A 25,322-nucleotide genomic window follows, 5' to 3' on the forward strand; every position below is an offset into this window, starting at 1 on the left:
CGAGTCCTACCCTGGGCATTGCAGGGAGTAGGAGTAGATGACCCTTGTTTGCCCTTCCTACAGTAAATTTATATGAGCCTATGATTCCTTTCTGCGGCGCCATCAGGGTGGGGGTATAGCACAGAAGTCTGGGGCTCAGCAGACTGGCCAGAAGCCCCCCGCAACACAGGGCTGGCTTAACCACATGTTCAAATAACCCTTATTAATGTCTAAAGTGTTGTCCCCCCCCCATAAGCCAATCCGTAAGTCCAGAGTCTAAAATTTCCAAACCACCCCATGCCTCCTTTTATTTTTTGTTAAAAGCACATGAGTTTTCAGTAAAGATTTAGAGCTATTTACCACTTCAAATGCTTGCCGATATTAAATTAAAAACTAGAAAAGGACAGCGCAGGAATGTTAGGGGTGGAAAAGGATTCCTCCAAGTTCTTTCAGTCGGTTCTTAAGAAAGTGGAGTGGGGTGGGAGATAGGAAAAGGAACTTATTTCCCCCCGAACTGGCACAATATTTTGTAATATGCTGCAATGCTTAATCTATTAATTGGTTTTGTGTATCATAAACATGGTTAATTATGGGTGTCCTTTCATCTGATTATACATTTTTAGGAAGTCCCCATTTTAAAATAGGCATCTCTGCCTTTTTTTTTTTTACACCAAGGGAGGAAAAGCCCATCCTTTTCTTTATTTTAGTTTTTACATAAGCACAAATGTTTCTTTATAATGAATGGTACTATAGTTTATTTTATTTTCCTGTAATTTTTGAAACAACTTGGAAAGAAATTAATAAAATGTGTTAAAATGACACAACATAAGCTCCCTCAGGTACCCTGTTCCCAAGCCGTAGAAGGGCTTTTCAAGCTGAGTGCTTAGAATTGTGCTTGGAAACAAATTACCGTATTTTTTGCTCTATAAGATTCTCTTTTTCCCTCCTAAAAAGTAAGGGGGAATGTGTGTGCGTCTTATGGAGCGAATGCAGGCTGCGCAGCTATCCCAGAAGCCAGAACAGCAAGAGGGATTGCTGCTTTCACTGCGCAGCGATCCCTCTTGCTGTTCTGGCTTCTGAGATTCAGAATATTTTTTTTCTTGTTTTCCTCCTCCAAAAACTAGGTGCGTCTTGTGGTCTGGTGCGTCTTATAGAGCGAAAAATTCTGGTATGTCTGTGTATTTCTTGAAGGGGAAATTTCATGTGTAGATTTCTCTCTCACACACGCACACCCTTAATGACAAACTGCACCAGTGGAAGTTTTCTGTGCCATGTGCAACTGTAAGCAGAGGTGAATTCGGTTCTCCTTTGCTTCTTACAATCCTATACACACCCTTTTCAGATTTCTTGAAATCCATCTGCCTCTTCTCCATTTCCAGAGAGATAGTTAAGATAGCTTGTCTCCCATTCTAAGGGATCACTTTCCATAAGTCATTTAAAAAGCATCATTTAAAAAGCAACCTCGCTCCTTGCTTTGAAACCATTGTTTTCACCTGCATGCAAATGTATGCAAATTGAATCCCTCAATGAATCAAACAAAATTCATACGCTTGATTAAAGACTCCTTAAAACCTGAGTGACGGCCTTCATAATGTGTGCTACAGTCCAAACGTCATTTCGCAGGTAGAAGGAGTGCTTTTTTAAACTGGAGCCAAAATAGCTAGCGGTTAACAGAAATCAGCTATGGTTTATTGGGGTTTATAGAATCCTAAGCTTTGAAATGGACCAAAAAGACACCTAGCCAACCCAGAAAATCTGCTACATCCTTGGCTGCATATACCTTGCTTTAAAAACTCTGATCATTAAATCTGCTCTGGGAGGGTGCAAGTAATTCAGCTCAATGAATTCATGGAAAAACAGGTCTTCTTTGGGATGTATTAGAACAGCAAATGCATTGGGATCATAGAATCCTAGAGCTGGAAGGGACCATGAGGGTCATCGTCCAACCCGCTGCAATGCAGGAATCTTTCTGCCCAATTCAGGGCTCGAACCCACAACCTCGAGACAAAGAATCTCGTGCTCTGCCAACTGTGTTTCGTTTGGCCGGCCTTTTTATCCAAATTAATTTGTATCTCCTGGACTGAAACACGTAGCAGAACATGATTTTTATTTATGGATCCTTCATTGCTCTCAAAAAACTTTTCTTTTCTCTCGGGCCGTTGGCTAATTAAATAATCCGTGGCCTTTTAAAATGTGTGGGGTGCATGTGTGTGTTAATGTTTTTGTTTTATTACTATGTTTTTTGCCCCAAAATCTTTATTGAAACTTAACATATATACATAATAACCAAAATTCCCAATGATTACGTCACATAAAATATAATATCTAAATTACAACAGCTACTTAATTATACACTTAATTATAAAACCCACCACCCTCCACTTCCCTCCACAGCAATTCGACTTCTTTATATTTCTTTCTACCTTTTCCCCTTGCATTGTATAATAAATCATTTTTGTTACATTCTGACTTTTTCCCTTTTTTCTTTATTGGTTTTGTTATTGCTTACATTTTTTTATTCTAAGCCCATTAGCGTGTCATTTTCAGAACAATATTTTGACATATAATCTTCGAAATACTTCCCCTCCATTCTTAACTTTTGATTTGATTGATATCTTATAATCGAAGTTAATTTTGCCAATTCTATATACAGTACTCACCTAAATGGAAATCTCAGGACACACCAACAAAGTAAGCGTGGCTTTGTAAATGTTTTATTACTATGTTATGCATTTTAGTGGTTTTATATTGTAAACCACCCTGTGATTCTCTTATGAAGGGCAGTCTAGAAATCACCACAACCACCATCATCTTGCAGTACTATTCTCGGCTCAAAAACTTGCCCAAACTGCATTTACAGATGGCCATCCAACCTCTGCTTAAAAACCTCCAGGGAAGGAAAGCCCATCGCCTCATGAGGAGGACTGTTCCCCTGTTGAACAGCTCTTACTGTCAGAAAGAGCATCTTCCTGATATGTGGTCACAATCTCCTTTCTTGTAACTTGAAGCCATGGGTTCGAGTCCAGTGATAATGCAGAGTCGTATCCCATTTTCAGCGCGTTTTGTAACTTGACGTTTATATTAGTGCCGTTTCGAAATATTATACAGTCGTACCTCATGTTATGTTTGCTTCAGGTTGAGCGTTTTAATTCATATATATATATATATATATGCCCAGAACATTGGAGGCTATACACCACACCCCCTCAACAGTATTTATAGGAACTCAAACACTGAGATCCTGCTCTATTCCAGTAACAAGAAGCCGAAAGCACCAGCCTGAAGATGACGAGTGAGACCTCGTCGAAACGTCGCCTAGACACCCCAACTTTTACACGGGAAGACACCCGAGGACACCAAAACCTGCATATATATATATATATATATATATATAATTTTTATTGATTTTAACATATAAATTATAAAATGTACCACAAAACTTATCACGTATACAATCTTTTTAGACTTCCATCAGCACCTCTGATGATCCACCGTTTTAACCACTTCTTATTCAATCCTTAACTTTATATTGCCTTTACATCTCTTAACAAATCATCCTTCCCCTTATACATTTTCAATGCTTCCCATAATACTCCTCACAAAACCTCTCGCAAACCTACAAACGTCGTCTGATCTTCACAAATACTTTTCAGATAGTCCATAAATTTACTCCAGTCTTCCGTTAATTTCTGGTCCCGCCGGTTTCGAATCCTTCCTGTTAGTTTATCTAGTTCTGCATAGTCCATTAACTTCATCCTCCAGTCTTCAATCGTCGGTAATTCTTCTTGCTTCCAATAATATTCTTGCTGCTGTTATTGCATATAAAAAGAGCTTACATTCATTTCTATTTATATCACGCCCAACAATGCCTAGTAAAAATGCTTCTGGTTTCTTTATAAATGTATAACAGGTTGAGAGTTTTCAGGTTGCTTCCCGCCGCAACTTGGAAGTACCGGAATGGGTTACTTCCGGGTTTCGGCGCATGCGCACAAAATGACATCATGCGCAGAAGCAGCGAATCGCGGCACACGCAGGCGCGGGTTGCGTTCTGCTCATGTTGCAAACGGGCCTCCAGCACGGATCCCGTTCGCAACCAGAGGTACCACCGTATAACCTTTGACAACAAGAGTCATAGAAACCTCGCGTCAGAGGAGGTTCCAAATTTCAGAGGGGGTTGGGGCTTGCACCTATAGCTGGAAGCAGGAGGGACCCCCAAGCTGGTGAATCTGGCGATTGGGACCCCTGCATGGGATGATGGCTGTCTGGGAGTGTTTGTCATGCACCCATGGCCATCATACCACAGCTGCAACATCAAGGGACGACTCCTGTGAACGATACTGTGCAAGCAGCCTCTGGAAATTCTGTGTCTCCACATTTATTTGTCGACTGAGAAATCAAGAAGGGCTGCCCCACTGAATTTCTTCAGGGGAGGAGAAATTCTCCCATCAGTTTTTTGCGGGCGGGGATCACTGTTAGTGGTGACAATTTGCACCCCCACACGAAGCATTTTTTTGCGGAGGGAGATGTTGTTTCAATTTTAGAGAAATGGTACAAAGTTAGGAACAAAACTCACCTGTCAGGTGGCGGTAAGGGACCTGGCAACCCCAAATGTTTGGCCAAGGCTGGCCAAAATTTCTGGGCCCTGGATCACGTGACTAGTACCGGACACTTGATCCATTGGGGCTGGACTAGATCCCTTCCAACTCTGCAATTCTATGATTCTAAGAATCTGCGAAGTCAGAACATGTTTCTAAGTGGGAAAGCTCTGTCCCTCCATCCTCACCATCTTCTGCCACAAATTACTCAGAAGCCTTCAGGGTATTTCGTCACTAAAGCCAGTGTTAGTGGTACTCTGAGTAGATTCATTGAGGTTAATGGGCATGAGGACTTAAGTTAGGACCATTCATTATGGTGGGTTTGCTCCAAGTATATCTGGAGATAATCTTTTGCTACCAGAGCCAGGTGATGTGAAAGAGAGCAGGGGGAGGGAAATATAGATTGATTACTGAAAGGTCTTCTTCCTCGTCACAGGAAGGCTGTGCTTCGTGGTGATGAATTAGAGAATCCTTTCTCTGAGCAATGGAGACAAGAGGGTCTGTGATCTTCAGCATGACTGAGTCTCGGCGCCTCTCCTTGGACGAAAATACAGACCTAGCCAACGGGGATGCTGAACAGTTTGATTCAGGTGGGCTTTTTATTTTTGGCTAAGCTTTATGAGCCGGTGTACTGTAGCAGTTAAGATGATGATGATTATATCATTATTATTATTATTTGAATAATTTTTATTATTTTCCAACACAAAAATACAATTATGCCAAATTTTCACAGATTTTCACAAATTTGATACTTTTTAGACTTCCTTCGGCTTCTCTGACAATCATCCATAATTTCTTCTCAGTTTACGCATTTCTCTGTTTATATTGCCATTAAACTTCCCTCCCACTCCTATTTGTTTTTTAACAATATATCTCTGTTTTCACAGTGCTTCTTGAAATCCCACCAGTGTTGTTTGCACATCACATATTCTTTTCAGATATTCAACAAATTTCCCCCAGTCCTCGATGAACTTTTGGTCTTGAAGATATCTAATTTTTCCGGTTAACCTGTCCAATTCTGCATAGTCAGTCAGCTTCAGTCTCCAATCTTCTATTGTCGGTATCTCCTCTTGTTTCCATTTCTGGGCCAGTAGAATTCTTGCTGCTGTGGCTGCATATTATTATTATTATTATTATTATTATTATTATTATTATTATTATTTTATCTATACCCCGCCCTCCCCAGCCAAGACCAGGCCCGGGGCGGCTAACACCAGATATAAAAACAATTGATTAAAATACAACTTAAAAACAAGATTAGAGTACAACATTAAATTGCAGCCACATTTCAGTAGAAACTCAAATCGAAAACTTTTTGGGGATGAAAACGTCAAATCTTCACCAAGGCCAACTATCCTGACTGGTTGTACGTGGGCCAGAAAAAAGCCAGCCAACAAGTGTTGGAAGGGGCCATGCGTGGCTAAATTCAAGTCCCTACTCAGCTGTGAAGGTCGCCGAGCAACCTTGAGCCATTTCCGAACTCTTGGCCCAGCCTACCTCACAGGGATGTTGTGATTGGTGGCAGACTAGCGGAGAACAGCAACACGCTGCCCTGACCAATCGGAAGAGAGCTGGGATATAAATAAATACAGCTAATGCGCAGGGATGGAGAAATCTGTCCATTTTGGTTGCTCTCCATTTCCCAATTTTAAATTTGCTTCCCTGCATCAGTTTGCAATTATTATTATTAGTTCTCACGAAATGTTAAGGAAAGCGGGGTATGTGAAGTTGCTCATCAATGCTCAGCTCCTGGGCAGCAGGCCCACATGGTCACTGCTTTCCCCAACCTCCCGGTGAGACATAGCGCATTTTGAAAGTACTTCTCGCAGTGCATTGTTAAACTATGGAACTCCCTCCCACTGGCCTCAAGGATGGTCACCAGCATAAAGGTAAAGGGACCCCTGACCCTTAGGTCCAGTCATGACCGACTCTGGGGTTGCGGTGCTCATCTCGCTTTACTGGCCGAGGGAGCCGGCGTACAGCTTCCGGGTCATGTGGCCAGTATGACTAAGCCGCTTCTGGCAAACCAGAGCAGCGCATAGAAATGCCGTTTACCTTCCCGCCGGAGCGGTACCTATTTATCTACTTGCACTTTGACGTGCTTTCGAACTGCTAGGTGGGCAGGAGCAGGGACCAAGCAACGGGAGCTCACCCCGTGGCGGGGATTCGATCCGCCAACCTTCTGATCGGCAAGCCCTAGGCTCTGTGGTTTAATCCACAGCGCCACCTGCGTCCCTGGTCACCAGCATAGATGGCTTTAAAGAGGGTTAGACAAATTCATGGAGGAGAGGACCATCTCAGGCTGCTCCAGTGCTCTGCCTTCACACCTCTGAATACCAGTCACTGGAAGCCGTAGGAGGGGAGGGGGGTCTTGTGTTCGAATCCTGCTTGCGGGTTTCCCCCAGGGATCTGGCTGGCCCCTGTGAGAACAGGATGCTGGACTAGATGGGCCATTGGCCTGATCCAGCAGACTCTTCTTATGCCCTTATGCTGATTTAAATTGTAGATTTATTTTATTTTAAAAATTGAATCTATACATGTACAGTCATACCTCGGGTTGAAGTAGCTTCAAGTATTTTTGGGTTGCGCTCTGTGGCGACCCGGAAGTAACGGAGCACGTTACTTCCAGGTTTCGCCGCTCGCACATGCGCAGACGCTCAAAATGATGTCACGCGCATGCGCAGAAGTGGCGAAACGCGACCCGCGCACATGTTATGTTTACTTCAGGATGCGAATGGGGCTCCGGAACGGATCCCGTTCGTATCCAGAGGTACCACTGTACATTAGCACACACAAAATTTATGCAGATCTTTCTCCTTTCTTTCCTGTGGCGATACATTCCCTCTTTTTTTGATGATGTAGAAAAGGCTACCCGAACAGAAGCTCGCCTTTTCGTGGAGTAGACAGAGTTGACTAAGTACCGGAACTGATAAACAGCTGAAGTTGTGCCACTAAACATATTAGAGAAGCAAGTGATTGAAAGGCAACTAATTAAAACAATTCAAATCTACTTCTAATGAGCCTATTCACTCATTCTTCATTTCCCTCACATAGCCTGTACAACATGAGACCTCATTGCTGGCTTGAACACATAACATATGTCTTTTTGTTTTATATTAAGCAGATGAAAGTTCAAATTCCGAAGACGTTGATTTCAACTGGGATGAATACTTGGAAGAGACAGGATCTTGCGCTGCCCCTCACACTTCGTTTAAGCACGTAGGTATTCTTTGCCCAGAGTTTCTGGTCCTTATTACCAGTGATGAAACCTTTCAAACAGTGTTAGAAACTCATATCTCAGCTAGGTGCCAAATGGCTCCTTAAACCAGTTGCCAAAACAGAATGTCTAGTTGCCATTTTGGAGGAAAGACAGCTTTAAAGTCTTACTTTTCAAATGACTGGGATTGATTCTCAGTTAAACATCTGGCAAGTTCAGATGACAACCTAGAGCTCAGTTGAGAATTTGAGAACCTAAAGAAGAAAAGTCACTTGATCCAGGGACAGTCCACATATCTATCAACCTATTTCACCCTCTTTTTCTTAATGGTGACTGCCCATAACTCCAGAAATTCAGATTGTGCAGATGAAATATAACAGATAGATTTCTACAGGATATGAGTGTGTGGAAACAGTCCAGATGACCCCCAGATGGTGGAGATGTCAGACACAATCCTGGCACCCAGGCATCTTCTCTTGGTCGCAGGTGGTCGAAAACCAGGAGCAAAATGCGCCTGGCGCTTGGCTAATTTCAAACACTGCTTGAAAACATGGTGCCTAGTTAGACACTGGAATCCGCTCCTATGTGAGGTAGCGATGCCCACCAGTGCGAATGGCTTTTCAGTGTGTTAGACAAATTCATGGAGGATAAGGCTATGTTTTAGCACCTCTGCCAGAGGCATTTTTTTTCTGAATACCGGTTGCTCATAGTGCACCTGAGAGTGCTGTTGCTCTCAGGTCTTCCTTGTGGGAAGCCCACAGGCCTATGGTTAACCACTGTGAGAAGGGACGCGGGTGGCGCTGTGGTCTAAACCACTGAGCTTCTTGGGCTTGCCGATCAGAAGGTCGGCGGTTCGAATCCCCGCGACGGGGTGAGCTCCCGTTGCTCTGTCCCAGCTCCTGCCATCCTAGCAGTTCAAAAGCACGCCAGTGCAAGTGGATAAATAGATGTACCACTGCAGCGGGAAGGAAAACAGCGTCAGACAGTACTAGGTCTAGAAACATTTAGACCTGCACATTTGTAAAGGCTGTTCTAAATAAAAATAAAAATAATAAATTTTATTTATACCCCGCCCTCCCCGGCTAGAGCCGGGCTCAGGGCGGCTAGCATCAGTAAAATTGCAATAGAAACGCAATAGGAAAGGAAACAAAACAAAACAAAATACCAATTTAAAATACAGGTCAAAATGCTATTTAAAAAGCAGCCTCATTTTAAAAGTAGGCCATAAATCAAAACCGTAAGGGGAGGGAAGACATAAGGGTCAGACTGAGTCCAAACCAAAGGCCAGGTAGAACAGCTCTGTCTTGCAGGCCCTGCAGAAAGATATCAAGACCTGCAGGGTCCTAGTCTCTTGTGACAGAGCTTTCCACCAAGTCGGGGCCAGTACTGAAAAGGCCCTGGCCCTAGTTGAGACCAACCTAACCACCTTGTAACTTGGGTCCTCCAGAGTGTTGTCATTTGTGGACCTTAAGGTCCTCCGCGGGGCATACCAGGAGAGGTGGTCCCGTAGGTACGTGCGTCCTAGGCCGCATAGGGCTTTAAAGGTCAAAACGAGCACCTTAAACCTGACCCTGTACTCCACTGGGAGCCAGTGCAGTTGGTAAAGCACTGGATGAATGTGATCCCGTGGCAAGGACCCCGTAAGGAGCCTCGCCGCTGCATTCTGCACCCGCTGGAGTTCTAGAGGAATCGTATCTTGTTTCCTTCTTGTTCCTTAAGCCAAAGCAACCCTGTTTCTTTCTCCTTTTTGGGAAGGTGGAAGTCAGCCTGCAGAGCAGTTTCCAACCTGGCATGAAGCTAGAGGTGGCCAACAAACACAACCCAGAGACCTACTGGGTGGCAACCATCATCACCACATGCGGGCAGCTCTTGCTGCTGCGTTACTGCGGCTACGAAGACGACCGCAGAGCTGATTTCTGGTGCGACGTCATGACAGCCGATCTCCACCCTGTGGGTTGGTGCACCCAGAACAACAAAGTTCTCATGCCTCCCAATGGTAAGTGGGTCTGGCATCTTGATACGGCGACGTTGGCCCAGGTCTTCTGCTTAGTATTCAAGGGATTCGTTGTGCCTCTGTTCTACCTGCAAATTTTAATCATTGGCAAGCTATCTGGCTGAAACGAACTGCCACCGCAAAAATGACTTCAATGTAGAAGGGCCGTAGCTCAGGATTGCTGTAGGGGTGGAGGAGAAATGTGATTAATTCATTCATTTATTGAATTTATATTCAGAGGTACAGTGGTACCTCAGGTTAAGTACTTAATTCGTTCTGGAGGTCCGTTCTTAACCTGAAACTGTTGTTAACTTGAAACACCACTTTAGCTAATGGGGCCCCCTGCTGTTGCCGTGCCGCCGGAGCACGATTTCTGGGTTAGTGGAGTCTGTAACCTGAAGCGTATGTAACCCGAGGTACCACTGTATATACCACCCTATACCCAGAGGGACGGGGGGTGGCACTGTTGTCTAAAGTACAGAGTCTAGGGCTTGCTGATCAGAAGATCGGCAGTTCAAATCCCCGCAATGGGGTGAGCTCCTGTTGCTCAGTCCCTGCTCCTGCCAACCTAGCAGTTCGAAAGCATGTCAAAGTGCAAGTAGATAAATGGGTACCGCTCCGGCGGGAAGGTAAACGGCGTTTCCATGCGCTGCTCTGGTTTGCCAGAAGCGGCTTAGTCATGCTGGCCACATGACCTGGAAGCTGTACGCCGGCTCCCTTGGCCAATAAAGCGAGATGAGCGCCACAACCCCAGAGTCGTCTGCGACTGGACCTAACGGTCAGGGGGTCCCTTTATTTTTTATATCCAGGGGTCTCAGGGCGATTCACAAAAAACATCACAATATATAAAATCAAAATAAAAACTCTAACCCAATAACGCACACCCCTCCAAGAGCCACGTTTTAAAGGGTTTGGGGTGTTGATCACGTCAGCCAAAGGCCTGGTTAAAAAGGAACATTTTTGCCTGGCGCCTAAAGGTGTATAATGAAGGCGCCAGGCGAACTTCCCTGAGGAGAGCATCCCACAGACGGGGAGCCGCTGCAGAGAAGGCCCTGTTCTCGTGTTGCCACCCTCTGGACCTTTCAAGGAGGAGGCACACAAAGCAGAAGAAGAGTTTGGATTTGATATCCTGCCTTTCACTCCCTTTTAAGGAGTCTCAAAGCGGCTAACATTCTCCTTTCCCTTCCTCCCCCACAACAAACACTCTGTGAGGTGAGTGGGGCTGAGAGACTTCAAAGAAGTGTGACAGGCCCAAGGTTACCCAGCAGCTGCATGTGGAGGAGCGGGGAAGCGAACCCGGTTCACCAGATTACGAGACTACCGCTCTTAACCACTACACCACACTGGCTCTCAAATGATGATCTCAGGGTCCGGGTAGGTTCATATGGAAAGAGGCGGTCCTTGAGGTATTGTGGTCCTGAGCCATTTAAGTCTTTACAGGTCAAAACCAGCACTTTGACTTGGACCGGAAACTAATCGGTAGCCAGTACAGTCGGCGGCTCTATCGATTTTGCACTTTCAGAAACTATATGTCAACCAAAACACAGTTGTCCTTCAAAATTAAGCTTAGCCGAATTCTGTGATCCGTTTCTCTAGCCAAATAATGTTTACCCCCTCCAAAATAAAAAATGGCAATGTTTTAAAAACTGTTTTATTATGGTTGTGTTTGCCTCCCTGTCCTCCTTCGGGAGGAAAGACGGGATGGAAAATGAATGAATGAATAAAGATAAATAGCTGTGCATGTAGCAATCTTTTGCCAGCACCTGTGCATGAGCTCTCAGGTCAACATCTGTCCTCTTTTCCTGAACCTTATCTCATGCGAGCACATATGGACATACTGAAAAAAAGAAGACAAATTTGAAAATTGAGCTATCCGTGAATCCAGGAAATTCACATGGAGACAGTATGTGTGTGTGTGTGCATTAGACACCGCCCCCTTCCCCAACTCTGCTTTTACAGTGTGGTTTGTAATTCATTTTTGGCAAGGAGGGGAGAAGGGTTTCGCAGAGGCAAGTGAATCATGATCCGCTTGGGTCAAAAGGGAAGAGTTTTTATTGAGTGCTGTAATGACTGGTTTCCAGCTGGAGGCTTCACAGAGATGCTGAATTGTGCCTAGTTTATGTTGATGTGATGCGTTGCCAGACACCATATGACGCATTTGCTAAATAACTTCGGAGTACCGTCTATCAGCAGCCTAGATCTTTTGGACTCCCATCAGGTGTTCTGGCTGGGGTTGATGGGAGTTGGAGTCCCAAACCCAGGTGCTGCAGAGGAGGCAGAAAGGTTCCAGGTTCAAATCCTGACATTTTCAGATAGGGCCGGGAATGCGCCCTCCTACCGCTCCCCCCCTCTGGAGAATCTCTGGCAGCCACTCTACAGTGGTACCTTGGGTGACAGACGCTCCAGGTTTCATACGCTTCAGGTTACAGACTCCGCTAACCCAGAAATAGTACCTCGGGTTAAGAACTTCAGCCCGGACACTGAGATCCAGCGCTGAGGGCCATCTGGCGGTTCCCTCATTGCGAGAAGAGAGGTTACAGGGAACCAGACAGAGGGCCTTCTCGGTAGTGGCACCCGCCCTGTGGAACTCCCTCCCATCAGATGTCAAAGAGAAAAACAACTACAGTGGTACCTCGGGTTACATACACTTCAGGTTACATACGCTTCAGGTTACAGACTCCGCTAACCCAGAAATAGTGCTTCAGGTTAAGAACTTTGCTTCAGGATAAGAACAGAAATCGTGCTCCGACGGCACAGCGGCAGCAGGAGGCCCCCATTAGCTAAAGTGGTGCTTCAGGTTAAGAACCGTTTCAGGTTAAGAACGGACCTCCAGAATGAATTAAGTACTTAACCCGAGGTACCACTGTCTTCTGTCTCGGTCAGGCCCCACCTGGAATACTCTGTCCAGTTCTGAGCGTCACAATTTAAGAAGGCTGTTAACCTGCAAAATAAGCAGGTTTTTCCTCTGTACAGTGGTACAGTACATTTGCTTGCCATAGCTTATGAGCTTCTTGGTAAACAACCAGAGGAACATAGGAAACTTCCTTCTACCAGTTAAGACCATTGGTCTATCTACCTCAGTACTGGCAACTCTGACTGGCAGCAGCTCTCCAAGGATTCAGACGGGGAGGTTTTCCCAGTCCTGCCTGGAGATGGCAGGGATTGAATTGGGGACGTTCTGCATGCAAGGCAGACGCTCCGTCGCTGAGCTGTGGCCCCCCAGCCCTGCATCATCGATAGAAATTTGACTGCCCTTTGCAACAACTTCCAAATAATTTGCGACCAAAGCAGGCAAGAAGTGGTGTGAAATGCCCAGACTTCATCCAAACAGCAGGCGCCAAATGAACGGCATGTAATGACTTATAAGTAATATTGTGGCTGCAGCCAAATACCGAGTGGAAATTTATGGAAGATTTAATGAATGAATATTTTGCGCCCGTTCAGTTCTTCTCGGGTAGTAAATGATTTAGCAGTGTACAAAGGAGCCACCTTCAGGGTTTGTTTAGGCTTTTAAATTGAACTAATTTAATCAACTTCTTCAGTCAGGCTTGATATTGGATTCTTTCTGCATGCTGTACTGTATTTAAAGTTTGTTGGGGACTCTCCGCCCCATTCTCCTCTTTCAGATTAAATAATAATAATATGGATTTATTTTCATTTTTTTTTTTTGGTTGGAAAGCTTGGAAAAATTAGTTTGTCTAATTGTTTTTCCATAAGCTAAGTTGCTGATTTTGGGGATCAGTTGCTGGTTTTCTAAAAAATTGGGGGGTGGGGATGAGCTGAATCCGCTGAGGATACTGATTAGATCATGTTGACTGAAAGACAACAACAGCTTTTTTACATTTGGGGGGTTCTTGGTACCCAAGAGATATTGGGGTTTGTGCTGAGCTAGCTTCCTGGAGGGAATATTCCAAAAAGCAGTGTCACCACTGAAAAGTCCCTGCCTGTCATTGCAGAGCTGAGATGGAGAATCTGCACTCTCTGGGTGGGAACCTAGTGGTGACTGGTGCCCTTTTTAGGTAGGGTAGAAAGGGCTCCATGATCACTGCAGATGGTGACAGCAGTCACGAAATTAAAAGACACCTGCTTCTTGGGAGAAAAGCAATGACAAACCTAGACAGCATCTTAAAAAGCAGAGACATCACCTTGCCGACAAAGGTCAGTATAGTTAAAGCTATGGTTTTCAGAGTAGTGATGTATGGACGTGAGAGCTGGACCATAAAGAAGGCTGATCGCCGAAGAACTGATGCTTTTGAATTATGGTGCTGGAGGAGACTGTTGAGAGTCCCATGGACTGCAAGAAGATCAAACCTCCATTCTGAAGGAAATGAGCCCTGAGTGCTCACTGGAAGGACAGATCGTGAAGCTGAAGCTCCAATACTTTGGCCACTTCATGAGAAGAGAAGACTCCCTGGAAAAGACCCCGAAGTTGGGAAAGATGGAGGGCAGAAGGAGAAGGGGACGACAGAGGATGAGATGGTTGGACAGTGTTCTTGAAGCTACCAGCATGAGTTTGACCAAACTGGGGGAGGCAGTGGAAGACAGGAGTGCCTGGCGTGCTCTGGTCCAGGGGGTCACGAAGAGTCGGACACAACTAAACAACAATGCCGTCCTCACCATGCTGCAAACTTTGCCCACCAATTTTGGTTTAGGATCTGTTCCCTCCATTGGCTACTGATGTGACACTTCCTGTGGGTAAGCAACAACCCTTTCCCCACCGCAAGTGTGGTAGACTTTACTGAGCTAGAGGGGCCGTTGGTCTGACTCTGTATTTGACAGCTTTCGGCGCAGGCCTGAACTCGCTTAATGAACACGGTTGGCAGTCCCTTGGAGCACTGTGTGCGTCGATCTCCTCCCCGTAAAAAACCTCCTTTATTTTTTGAAACGGCATCCCCGTGGCAGGCTACAGATGGACGGTGCCTGTCGTAAAAAATAAGGAGGCTCAGATTTATGGGAGGCTCGGAATGAATAACCGCCGCTCTGGGAGGCAGTGAAACCGTTTTAATGAAATGACCCGGCACTATATGAAAATATCCACTCGCCAACACCGCCTTTATGACAGCTGGGAAGTTGATTTTGGGAGGAAACAAAGGGAGATGAAGAGGATTTATTGTGCTATCGCCCTGCGTGGTGCAACATACATATCAATTATATGAGGGGAGACGGAGGATTATTTAATAGACGTAAATAAATGCTACTCTGCGGCATGAGGAAAGGAAATAAAGGTCTCTGCCTCAAACAGCTTACAATCTCAAGCTTCAAGGAAGTATAGAGGACATGGCAACAGGGAGTTGAAGACTGATGGACCCACATCAGATATCTAGGGAGGGGTATCACCCCCCCCCCCAATACCTTAACTTGTAACTATTTAGGGCCTGGAAGCACCAATAAATCTTTGGCCGTGTGCTCTCCCAAGCCCACATTCCCAACATGATTGCATTTCTGTCTCAGCGATGTCTACGCTGGCTTGGTTCTAAACCACTGAGCATCTTGGGCTTGCCAGTTGGTAGGTCGGCGGTTCGAATCCCTGCGACGGGGTGAGCTCCCGCTGCTGTGTCCCAGCTCCTGCCAACCTAGCAGTTCGAAAGCACGACAGCGCAAGTAGATAAATAGGTACAGCTCCGGCGGGAAGGCAAACAGCGTTTCCGTGCGCTGCTCTGGTTTCAGTGTTCTGTTGCGCCAGAAGCAGCTTAGTCCTGCCGGCCACATAACCCGGAAAGCTGTCTGTGGACAAACGCCGGCTCCCTTGGCCTGAAAGCGAGATGAGCGCCACAACCCCTTAGTCGCCTTTGACTGGACTTAACCGTCCAGGGGTCCTTTAACCTGTCCACAGAATGGGAGATGGCACAATCCCTAAGGAGCTGGCTTCAGGCACCAGTCATGTTGGCAGATCAACTCTGTGGTACAAAGGGGTGTGCAAGTGTGACGCCTGAACTCACTGAGGGTTTGAGACCCATCAGCTCCCCTCAGCTGGTTTAGCCGTCCAGTCAACGCCATTCCCGGGGTGCGGCTGTAGTTGCATGCTAACGGCTTTTAGGAGCCACAGGTGAGAGCTAAGTGCAAGGTAGGGACCAAAGGTGGACAAATGACCCCAGAAGGGGCAAGATATGCTCCCCCCGAGGTACTACCCTCCCCTCACAACCCATACACCCCAGCTGTTGGGAATGATCATTTCATACCCATGCTCTGGTTATCTCTCGCTTGGACTACTGCAATGTGCTCTATGTGGGGCTACCTTTGAAGATGACCCAGAAACTACAACTAATCCAGAATGCGGCAGCTAGACTGGTGACTGGGAGCAGCCGCCGAGACAACATAACATGGGTCTTGAAAGACCTACACTGGCTCTCAGTACGTTTCCGAGCACAATTCAAAATGTTGTTGTTGACCTTTAACGCCCTAAACAGCCTCGGCCCAGTATACCTGAGGGAGCATCTCCACCCCCATCGTTCTGCCCGGACACTGAGGTCCAGTGCTGAGGGTCTTCTCACTGTGAGAAGCCAAGTTACAGGGAACACGGCAGAGGGCCTTCTTGGTAGTGGCACCCGCCCTGTGGAATGCCCTCCCACCAGACGTCAAAAGAGAACAACAACTACCAGACTTTTAGAAGACATCTGAAGGCAGCCTTGTTTAGGAAGCTTTGGATGTTTGATGCGTTACTGTATTTTAATATTCTGTTGGAAGCCGCCCGGAGTGGCTGGGGAAGCCCAGCCAGATGGGTGGGGTATAAATATATTATTATTATTATTATTATTATTATTATTATTATTATTATTATTGCTAGCAGGCAATGGTCCTTCTCCTTCCTGCCCCAAGCAGCCAAGATCAGGCTTGGCTAAGTTCAAAGCCCCGACGAAAATTCCTTCCCGGCGGCAAATGTTGCTCTAATGAACTTAACTATTGACCTTTGATACACACAAGTAAGCAACCTAATTAGACAAGGCTCAGAGGCAACGCAGAGAGCAAGCCTTAAGTCTTTAGGGGAAAAGAAGGTCCCGTTTATCTGCGTGAACCCTCCAGCTAATGCAGCACTTTATTTCCACGGCCATAAAATTGCTAATTCCTCCGGAGACGCTATTCAAAGATAGCATTGTGTAATACCGTACGGTTAGTTATTATTTTAATTTTTTCTCCTTTACAAGGGATGAGAGCAGTCACCTTTGCATTTTCCACAACCCCCTTAGTTTAAATAGATTTGCACGAAGCTAAAAAAGCAGAAACGTAATAAGCAATACACATGTTCCGGATAAGGTGAATTTAATCACAGAGGCGCTGATAGACCGAAAGAGTGTCTGGAATAAAGCACTCCTCTGTTAACAGGGCAGAAATTCGGCACATTTATATATTATGCCTGGCCAATCTGGAGGCTTCATACTGTCTACCAATCAGAAGGGACGATGTTGCAGGCCCCCATTCCTGTCCCCCATGTAGCCCAGAGCGCCCAGAGGTCTGAGTGCAAATGCAGGGACGTGATTGGATATTTTTGTTGCCCTAAATGAGGGATGGAGAAGCCATGAATCTTCAGGCATTTTTGGACTCCAACTCCCATGAGCCTCAGCCAGCATGAGCAATGGTCAGGGATGATGGGAGTTGTAGTCCAGCAACACCTGGACAAGAGCAGAGTATAACCTGTCGAGAAAATAACAGTTTGTCTTCCTGTGATCAGGCCTTTATTGGGGGGGGGGAGTCTCAGGGGCATAGAAAGTCACCTTTATACAGAGTCAGACCATTGGTCCATCTATCTCAATATTATCAGTCCCATAAGTCACACATTCCATGTCAAGTTCTGGGCATAGCTATCAACTTTTCCCTTTTTTAAAGGGAAATTCCCTTATTCCGAATAGGATTCCTCGCAAGAAAAGGGAAAAGTTGGCAGCTATGGTTCTGGGCCCCACGATTTAAGAAGGATGTCGACAAGCTGGAAGGTGTGCAGAGGAGGGCGACCAAGATGATCAAGGGCAGGGGTAGGCAAACTAAGGCCCGGGGGCCGGATCCGACCCAATCGCCTTCTCAATCCGGCCAGCGGATGGTGTGTTTTTACATGAGTAGAAAGTGTCTTTTTATTTAAAATGCACCTCTGGGTTATTTGTGGGGCCTGCCTGGTGTTTGTACATGAGTAGAATGTGTGCTTTTATTTAAAATGCATCTCTGGGTTATTTGTGGGGCATAGGAATTCGCTCATATTTTTTTCTTCAAAATATAGTCCGGCCCACCACATGGTCTGACGGACGGTGGACCGGCCCACAGCTGAAAAAGGTTGCTTACCCCCAATCAAGGGTCTGGAAACCATGCCTTATGAGGAATGGTTGAGGGAGCTGGGTATGGTTAACTTGGAAAAGTGGAGACAGAAGAGGGAGCAAGCCTGTTTTCTCCTGCTCTGGAGGGTAGGACTCGAACCCACGGCTTCAAGTTACAACAAGGGAGATTCCGACTCAACATCAGGAATAACTTTCTGGCAGTAAGAGCTGTTTGACAGTGGGGAGATGGTGGACTCTCCTTCCTTGGGGGTTTTTAAGCAGAGGTTAGATGGCCGTCTATCATGGATGCTTTAGCTGAGTTTCCTGCATTGCAGGGGGTTGGACTAGATGACCCTGGGGTCCCTTCCAACTCCACCGTTCCTCGTTCCTATGAATGGTTCCTGCTGTTGCACTTCTAGCAAGCCAATCAAAGGGTGCAGCTCTGCCCTGCCCCATTGGTGCCCCTGCCCCACCTGTTTCTGACCTCCCTGCCTTCTTCTGCCCTACCAGTCGCAATGGACACCAGCCACCACCCTAAATTATCTCATGCTATTCCCTGGTTGGCGTGAGAGTATCTTAGCGGCTGGGCCTGGCTCCCTCGCCCGTGTCTTCCCCCTTGAAGAACCAGCTGGGTGACAAGTTAATTAAATAGCTCATTTGTAACGGTTACATCTTGCTGCTTTGTTTAGGCCTTGTCATACAATCGGTCCCCTTCAGCCAGTAAATGATGCTATCTATTGATTCTCTGTGCTGGTAACATTTACAGCCTTTTGTCATCTGCTGTTTCCTTGATGGATCTGCTGGTAGCTGCTAATGTCGGAGCCTGGATATAAATCCAGCCTTGTTGTTTGTTGCTTTTTTAAATCCTCTTATCCCCGCAGTTTTGGCCGACACTTTCACCGCTGCTAACGCAATCCCTCTAGAGAGCTCCTGTCACCTCGCAAATCCCAATTTGTAACCTTGTAATGTGTGGCGCTCATGCACATGCCCTCCCAACACCTTGAAGGCAAAAACCAAGAGGCCATGTTCCCAGATGCCATCTTCCTGTTTTGTAATTGCGAGAGAACGGCGGCCATTTTGGGCGCTGTGATCTCACGTGATTTCACACTGCCATATCCTCCTGGAAAAAAACAACAACTTTTTAGTGGGGTGGGGAAGAAATTGCGGCGTGAAATAATGGGAGATTGTGATGCCCAATATGGCCGCCTTTCTCTCACGATAAAAAACGGGGTGTCCGTGTTTTTCTGTGGTACAGGATGTCCACATTTTTCAGGGTATGCATGCCTGGCTCAGACCTAAATCCATGCAGTGCTTGGAACAACTAATTTTCCCAGGGACACTCACTGGTACTTTTTACTGCTGAATTTTCCTTTCCCCCTTTTTTGCTTATTTATTTGTTTTCATGGATTTACTGCCTTTCTTCCACCATGGAAACTCAAATGGCTTGGGATGGATGGTACCTGCAAACCATAGTTTACTGGACCGAGATTGTGATGGGTCATAGAGTTTGGAAGCTACCTCGTACAATCTGCCTCTATGTTTCGGTGTAGCCTTTTTACGGGTCAGAATCTGTCGCCTTAGCTAATCATGTGCTCGCCTTGCTTTCCCAGCTATCAAGGAGAAATATTCGGACTGGACGGCGTTCCTCATACGTGATTTGACGGGCTCGCGAACGGCGCCTGCAAATTTACTGGAAGGCGTATGTATTGAGTTAATATATCCTCTTGAGTGCTACAGTGTTTGTGGTGGTACGATTATTTAAGCCTGTAAAACTGACTCCCGCCTCCTCGCTTTTTAGCCCAGCTCTGGCAAGGCAGCGGGTGAGAAGGAAAGCATTGATTGTTTGCATGTGGGTCATCTAAGATAGGCACAACTTTTAAGTGCAATTACATTCTTAAGTGATCGGATTCTAGGCTATTGGAGCGGTGGAGATGGAGGCAAACAGATCCAGATATTCTTATTTGGGTTTCTTTCAATGCATGGAAGCAAGACATTCTGTGCTTGTTTGGAATTCCTTTTCACAGTAATGACCTTCTCAGAGGCTTCGACCAGGTTAGTGTTGGGCATAGGCGCTAGGTCTTGGGGGCCCTGGGTACCAGAGTACCCACAAAAATTTTTATGGGTGCTTAGCACCCACAACACAAGCCTCCGAAGTGACTTCTGGTTTCTATTGGAAGTCGTCACAGAGCCCTGACACGACCTCCCAGACGATGTAGAAACTGGAAGTCGCTCAGAGGTCTCTGACGTAACCTCTGAGTCCCCGTGAGGCCTTGGCAGTGCTGCCGCATCGCCAGCGTGATGTCACGATGTCATGACGTCAGGTTACGTCACGGGCGCTGTTGGGGACCCATAACATAAGGCCCAAGTCAGCGCCCCTGGTGTAAAGGGCTGGAAAACACATTCTCCTCTTGATATTGTTCATCCCAGCCAGCAGGTATGGTAAGATCTGTGGTCCAGCAACATCTAGATCAGGCTTCCTCAAATTCACCCTTCCAGATGTTTTGAGACTACAGTTCCCATCATCTTGACCACTGATCCTGCTAGCTAGGGATCATGGGAGTTCTAGGCCAAAAACATCTGGAGGGCCGAGTTTGAGGAAGCCTGATGTAGAGTGCTGTAGGTCCCCCTGCCCTGCTGTTGAGGGAATGGTGCTGATGGTGGAAATCATAGAATTGTAGAGTTGGAAGGGACAACAAGAGTAATCTAGTCCAACCCCCTGCAATGCAGGAATCTTTTGCCCAGCATGGGACTCAAACCCACAACCCTAAGATTAAGAGTGCCATGCTCTACTGAGTGAGCTACCAAATATATGATGTTGGAACAGGATGGATCTAACAAGGCAATTCTCTTATCTTCACGATCTCCTAATTGGCTGCAGTTCGGGTGAGATTAAGCTGTGAGAGTATTGCTGTTCGGTTCAGTGTGTCCACAGCGGTGTGGAGTTTGTGTGGGATGGTTCTGAGTTGTGTTTTTTCAAGATGAGGGTTATCTCCAGTCCAGCTGTGATTCCTGCATTGCAGTGTGTGGGGAGTGGGGTTGGACTAGATGACCGCTGGGGTCCCTTCCAGCTCCACAATTCTATGATTCCATTCTTGGTGCAACACAGAGAGATGCAAATCTGGGCATGCACCACAGTGTGTGGCTTGCTAATGCACTGCTGGAGCAATGAATGTTATTGATGCCTTGTGGTGTTCTTTCAGTAAAATGAGCCCTGGATATTCCACTTTTTTAATAGAAAAGCCTCTAGCTCTTTATTTTCCTGAGAAATACGCAGGCAGTACATTCTGTCTGGCTGCTCAATTCAACTCAATCCCAGTGTTTATTCTGCCCAGTGACACCCAACTGCATTTTATTGGCGTATTTAATATACCCCATAGCTTTTAATTTTAACAGAACAAGCAGCTTGCATTTCAGTCTCTGCTGGTTTTGAGGTGTACTAACTTTCAGCTCCTCCCCATGATCACCATCGCTGCAAAACTTATGGCTCCAGGCCTGTTTCACAGTTTGCTATCCGAATTGGTGGCTTACTTGCTAGAATAATCACTCTTGCATTGTTTGCTCAATAGTCAGGAGTGAGGATCGGGCGGGTGTGTGTGTGTTTGTGTGCAAATTGTAACTGGTTCCAGATATTATTATTTTTTAATGGCAATTATTATCACCATCACTGCTTATCGGTTTAGCAAAAAGGCTGTCTGACTGTAGTGCTTCCTTACGGGGTCCTTTTGCTGTAGAAATGGATGCTCAAGGCAGAGTTGATTATTATCTATAGACATCCTGCTCTCCTTCTGTTTCCCCCATTCCTCACCTAAGAGTTTTAATCAGGCAAACCCCAAACCAACAGGAACTTAAAAACACATAGAATGAGTGAATATAAGCAGGACATGCATCATTGTTGTGGCAGGCCCCGTTCGCACCCCACCAACACCCCGTTATAACGTTCCCCGGATATGCTTAAGAGCCATCTGGAAATTGTCATGTTAAAAACATTCAAGATTTTGCAGATTGGATGCTTACGTTTCAAGAATGATTTTATTTATTTTGGTAAAGGGCTGAACCAGGTGCTGCTTTAACAGCGTGTTTAGCGACCACCTTTTTTTTTGTTTTTAAAAATACAATTAATTAATTAACAGGCACATGGGATTGGGGTTAATTGGGACTGCAGTTTGCCAGTCCCCCCCCCCCAGTTGCAATACTACTTGCAGTGATCCCAACAAGCAAATTAGGGAAAAAAACAACTGTCATTGGAACCAATGGAAGTTTTTATTATAACGCTTTTGCCATGCTAGAGGACTTCATTGGGATTGTGGTTGGGGTGTGAAGGATGTTGCCTCTCTTTCCCACATGCTACAAAAACCTCTACAAAATCCCTTCCGACACACGCACACCTGGTCCTTTTTATAAAACAAAAAACACAGGTGTGTTTGCTGAACACGCTATGAAAATAATGTCTGGTTCGTTCTTCAGATTCACATTTGCTGACACACACGTGTGTGCGTGCACACGCACACCCTCAAGGCCATACATAGCTCATCCTTTAAAAAAATAAAAATGTAAATCTAATTCATAAATCAACACCCAGAATCCAGTGGCAGCTGGTAGGGTGGAAGGTTGGGAGGTGGACAGTAGGTGGCGCCAGAGCCAGTGGCAAGTAGAGCCAGCTCATTCTAGTTTTGCCCCTGTCCTTCGCCGCCCTTCTGCTGAGTTCTGCAAGCGCAACACTGGGACTTAAGGAGGAGGACATTTTCAGGCAGGGCCACCCCCTGGAGTATTTGTAAGTAAGGAAACAGGGTAGGTGAGGGCTATCTGGGGGCAAACTGAAGATGGCTGGGCAGTAGCCCATTTCTCCAAATGGACCAGCTTCTGCTGCCAGGATCTGAATATATGTGTGACTTTGCAAGGTGAACATTTAAAAGCTTACTCCTTTTCCCTAAACATTTCCTTGTCACAGCTCCCTACAGTTAAGACCATTTATTTTATTTTCACATAATCCGATTCCTGGGATATTAATAATATTTTTTTTTAAATGGGGGGATGTGAGTCAATTTTGAAAAGAATAATTGTCAAGCATTAAGCACAGTTAATTTCTCTTCCTGTTTTTCCCTTTTTTTTCTTTTGCTTTTGGAATGTATGACTGGGTTAAAATTAGGAGGAAGGAGAGACCGCTGGGATAAAGGTGAAGAAAAACCGTCATCCAACCGCAAACACACACACGCACACATACACACAAAATTAGAATAAAAAATTTAAAAATATAAATCTTCTGCTGTCTCTGTTACCGTGAGAAGACTTGGCATAAAGTTTAAAATAAGGAGTTTTGCTTCTGTTCAAACAGCCTCTGCGAGGGAAAAACCCTGTAGACCTCATTACAGTTGATTCCTTAATAGAGCTTCAGGATTCCCAGAGTCCCTTTCAATACTGGATAGTTAGTGTTCTTGAGAATGTTGGAGGAAGATTACGCCTTCGCTATGTGGGATTGGAGGAGACTGAATCCTATGACCAGTGGTTGTTTTACTTGGATTACAGACTTCGACCAGTTGGTTGGTGTCAAGAGAATAAGTACAGACTGGATCCACCTGCAGGTAAAAATACGAAAGAAAAGAAATGCAGAAATAAGTTTCCTAATACTACAAATGTTATAGGCAGGTCCCTGCCTGCCTGCGGTTGATGAATAGTATAATATGCTTTAAATGTATGGTACCTGCATGGCCTTAGTTTGCTGTTACAGGTAACTCACAGCGTGCACACACATTTAAGTTGCATAAGCTTTGCACAGTTGGCAAAAGGAATTAAAAGTGGGCATAAAAGGATCAAGTATCCGAGGGGAAAAGGACTTTGGCAACCTCACCCGCCTTTGAACCCAAGGTGTTTAGACCATACATGATTTTGCTATCCCCAGAACGTAAGAGTAGGGCTGGGCGATATCTGGTTTTCAGCATCACCAGCTAAACATCACCATATACCAATAGATCATGACATCTGAAATAAGGATGGGGCTATGTAGAGGCATTGGCTGGCTTCATGGTTTTCCCCCACATCGGGATTTTTGCATAGCGCACACACGCACGCGTCATGATTTGCGATATACAGTGGACACTCGGGTTGCGAACGTGATCCATTTGGGAGGCACGTTCACAACCTGCAGTGCCGCGTCTGCGCATGAGCGGGTTGCGCTTCTGTGCATGCGCAAAGCGCAATTTAGCGCTTCTGCACGAGCACCAAAACCTGGAAGTAAACCGTTCCAGTACAGTGGTACCTCGGGTTACATACGTTTCAGATTACATACGCTTCAGGTTACACACTCCACTAAGCCAGAAATAGTGCTTCAGGTTAAGAACTTTGCTTCAGGATAAGAACAGAAATCAGGCTCCAGCAGCGCAGCGGCAGCAGGAGGCCCCATTAGCTAAAGTGGTGCTTCGGGTTAAGAAGAGTTTCAGGTTAAGTACGGACCTCCGGGACGAATTAAGTACTTAACCCGAGGTACCACTGTACTTCCAGGTTTCGGCGCGTCTGTAACCTGGAAACACGCAACCTGAAGCATCTGTAACCTGAGGTATGACTGTATTGCCAGGTCAAAAGTTATGAAACCGATATCACGATATGGACTTGGAACCTGTTTGGGATGATATATCAATATATTGCCCAGCCCTAGTTGAGAGTCGCCTATATTGTGCTTTGACTACCAGAAAGGTGCTTGTGGGATCTTCTGCCTCGGGCGGCAAAATAACTTGGCAGGCCTTGGGCATGCACTTTGACTTAGTGGGGTGAGAGGCCATTCACTGCTCTGTCTCAAGCCGCAAAATGTCTTGGGCAGGTATTGGACCCTCACAAATCAGTTCAAGTTGCAGGTGAGCTCAGTGTTTATCCCAGAGGTGCTGCAAACAGGTGATAACAGTGTTAAGTGTATTTCGGGCCGAGTGCCAAAACTTTGCCCTATTGTCTTCATTAACAGATTTACTGACCTTGATTCTAGGAGCAGCGGGAAGAGAGCTCTAGTTCCACTTAGTAGGAGAGGCTGCTTACCTCTCCCATCATGTTGTATTCTGGGCCGTGCAGTTTTGTGGGGGCGCAGTGAGGCAAGAGATTGCCCCAGAAGGAAAGGCTTTATTTTAATCTCACTTTCCTCCTGTGAATGGATTTACAGGCGTTTAAAGAAAACCCCGCTGTGAATTGCTTAAAAGCACTGAGTGAGGCAGCCAACGGAACTTTCCCGCCCCCTCGATTTACGGTTTTTGTACTTTGCAAAGCACGGTCATCAGTTGAGTCCTCGGGGCAGCTTAAAAGCAGGTTGCTGTGTGAGTCTG

The 25,322-nt window shown here is 45.8% G+C and overlaps 1 protein-coding gene across 3 annotated transcripts in view; it reads left to right on the plus strand.

Moving 5' to 3' along the window:
• Positions 1–25,322, plus strand: part of SFMBT2 (Scm like with four mbt domains 2) — a 72,159-nt gene that overhangs the window by 6,356 nt on the left and 40,481 nt on the right. For 2 of the 3 annotated variants that reach the window (XM_081926897.1, XM_081926899.1), the window contains exons 1-5: positions 4,473–5,164; positions 7,699–7,793; positions 9,547–9,787; positions 19,632–19,720; positions 23,354–23,600. In XM_081926897.1, coding sequence (XP_081783023.1) covers positions 5,059–5,164; positions 7,699–7,793; positions 9,547–9,787; positions 19,632–19,720; positions 23,354–23,600 — 778 coding nt within the window. In that variant the 5' untranslated portion in view covers positions 4,473–5,058. Of the gene's footprint in view, positions 1–4,472; positions 5,165–7,698; positions 7,794–9,546; positions 9,788–19,631; positions 19,721–23,353; positions 23,601–25,322 lie in introns of those variants that run through there. The other variant, XM_081926898.1, reaches the window with a different exon arrangement.

Source organism: Podarcis melisellensis (assembly GCF_964234715.1).
Source record: "Podarcis melisellensis genome assembly, chromosome: 10".
In the NCBI taxonomy this organism is placed as follows: Eukaryota; Metazoa; Chordata; class Lepidosauria; order Squamata; family Lacertidae; genus Podarcis; species Podarcis melisellensis.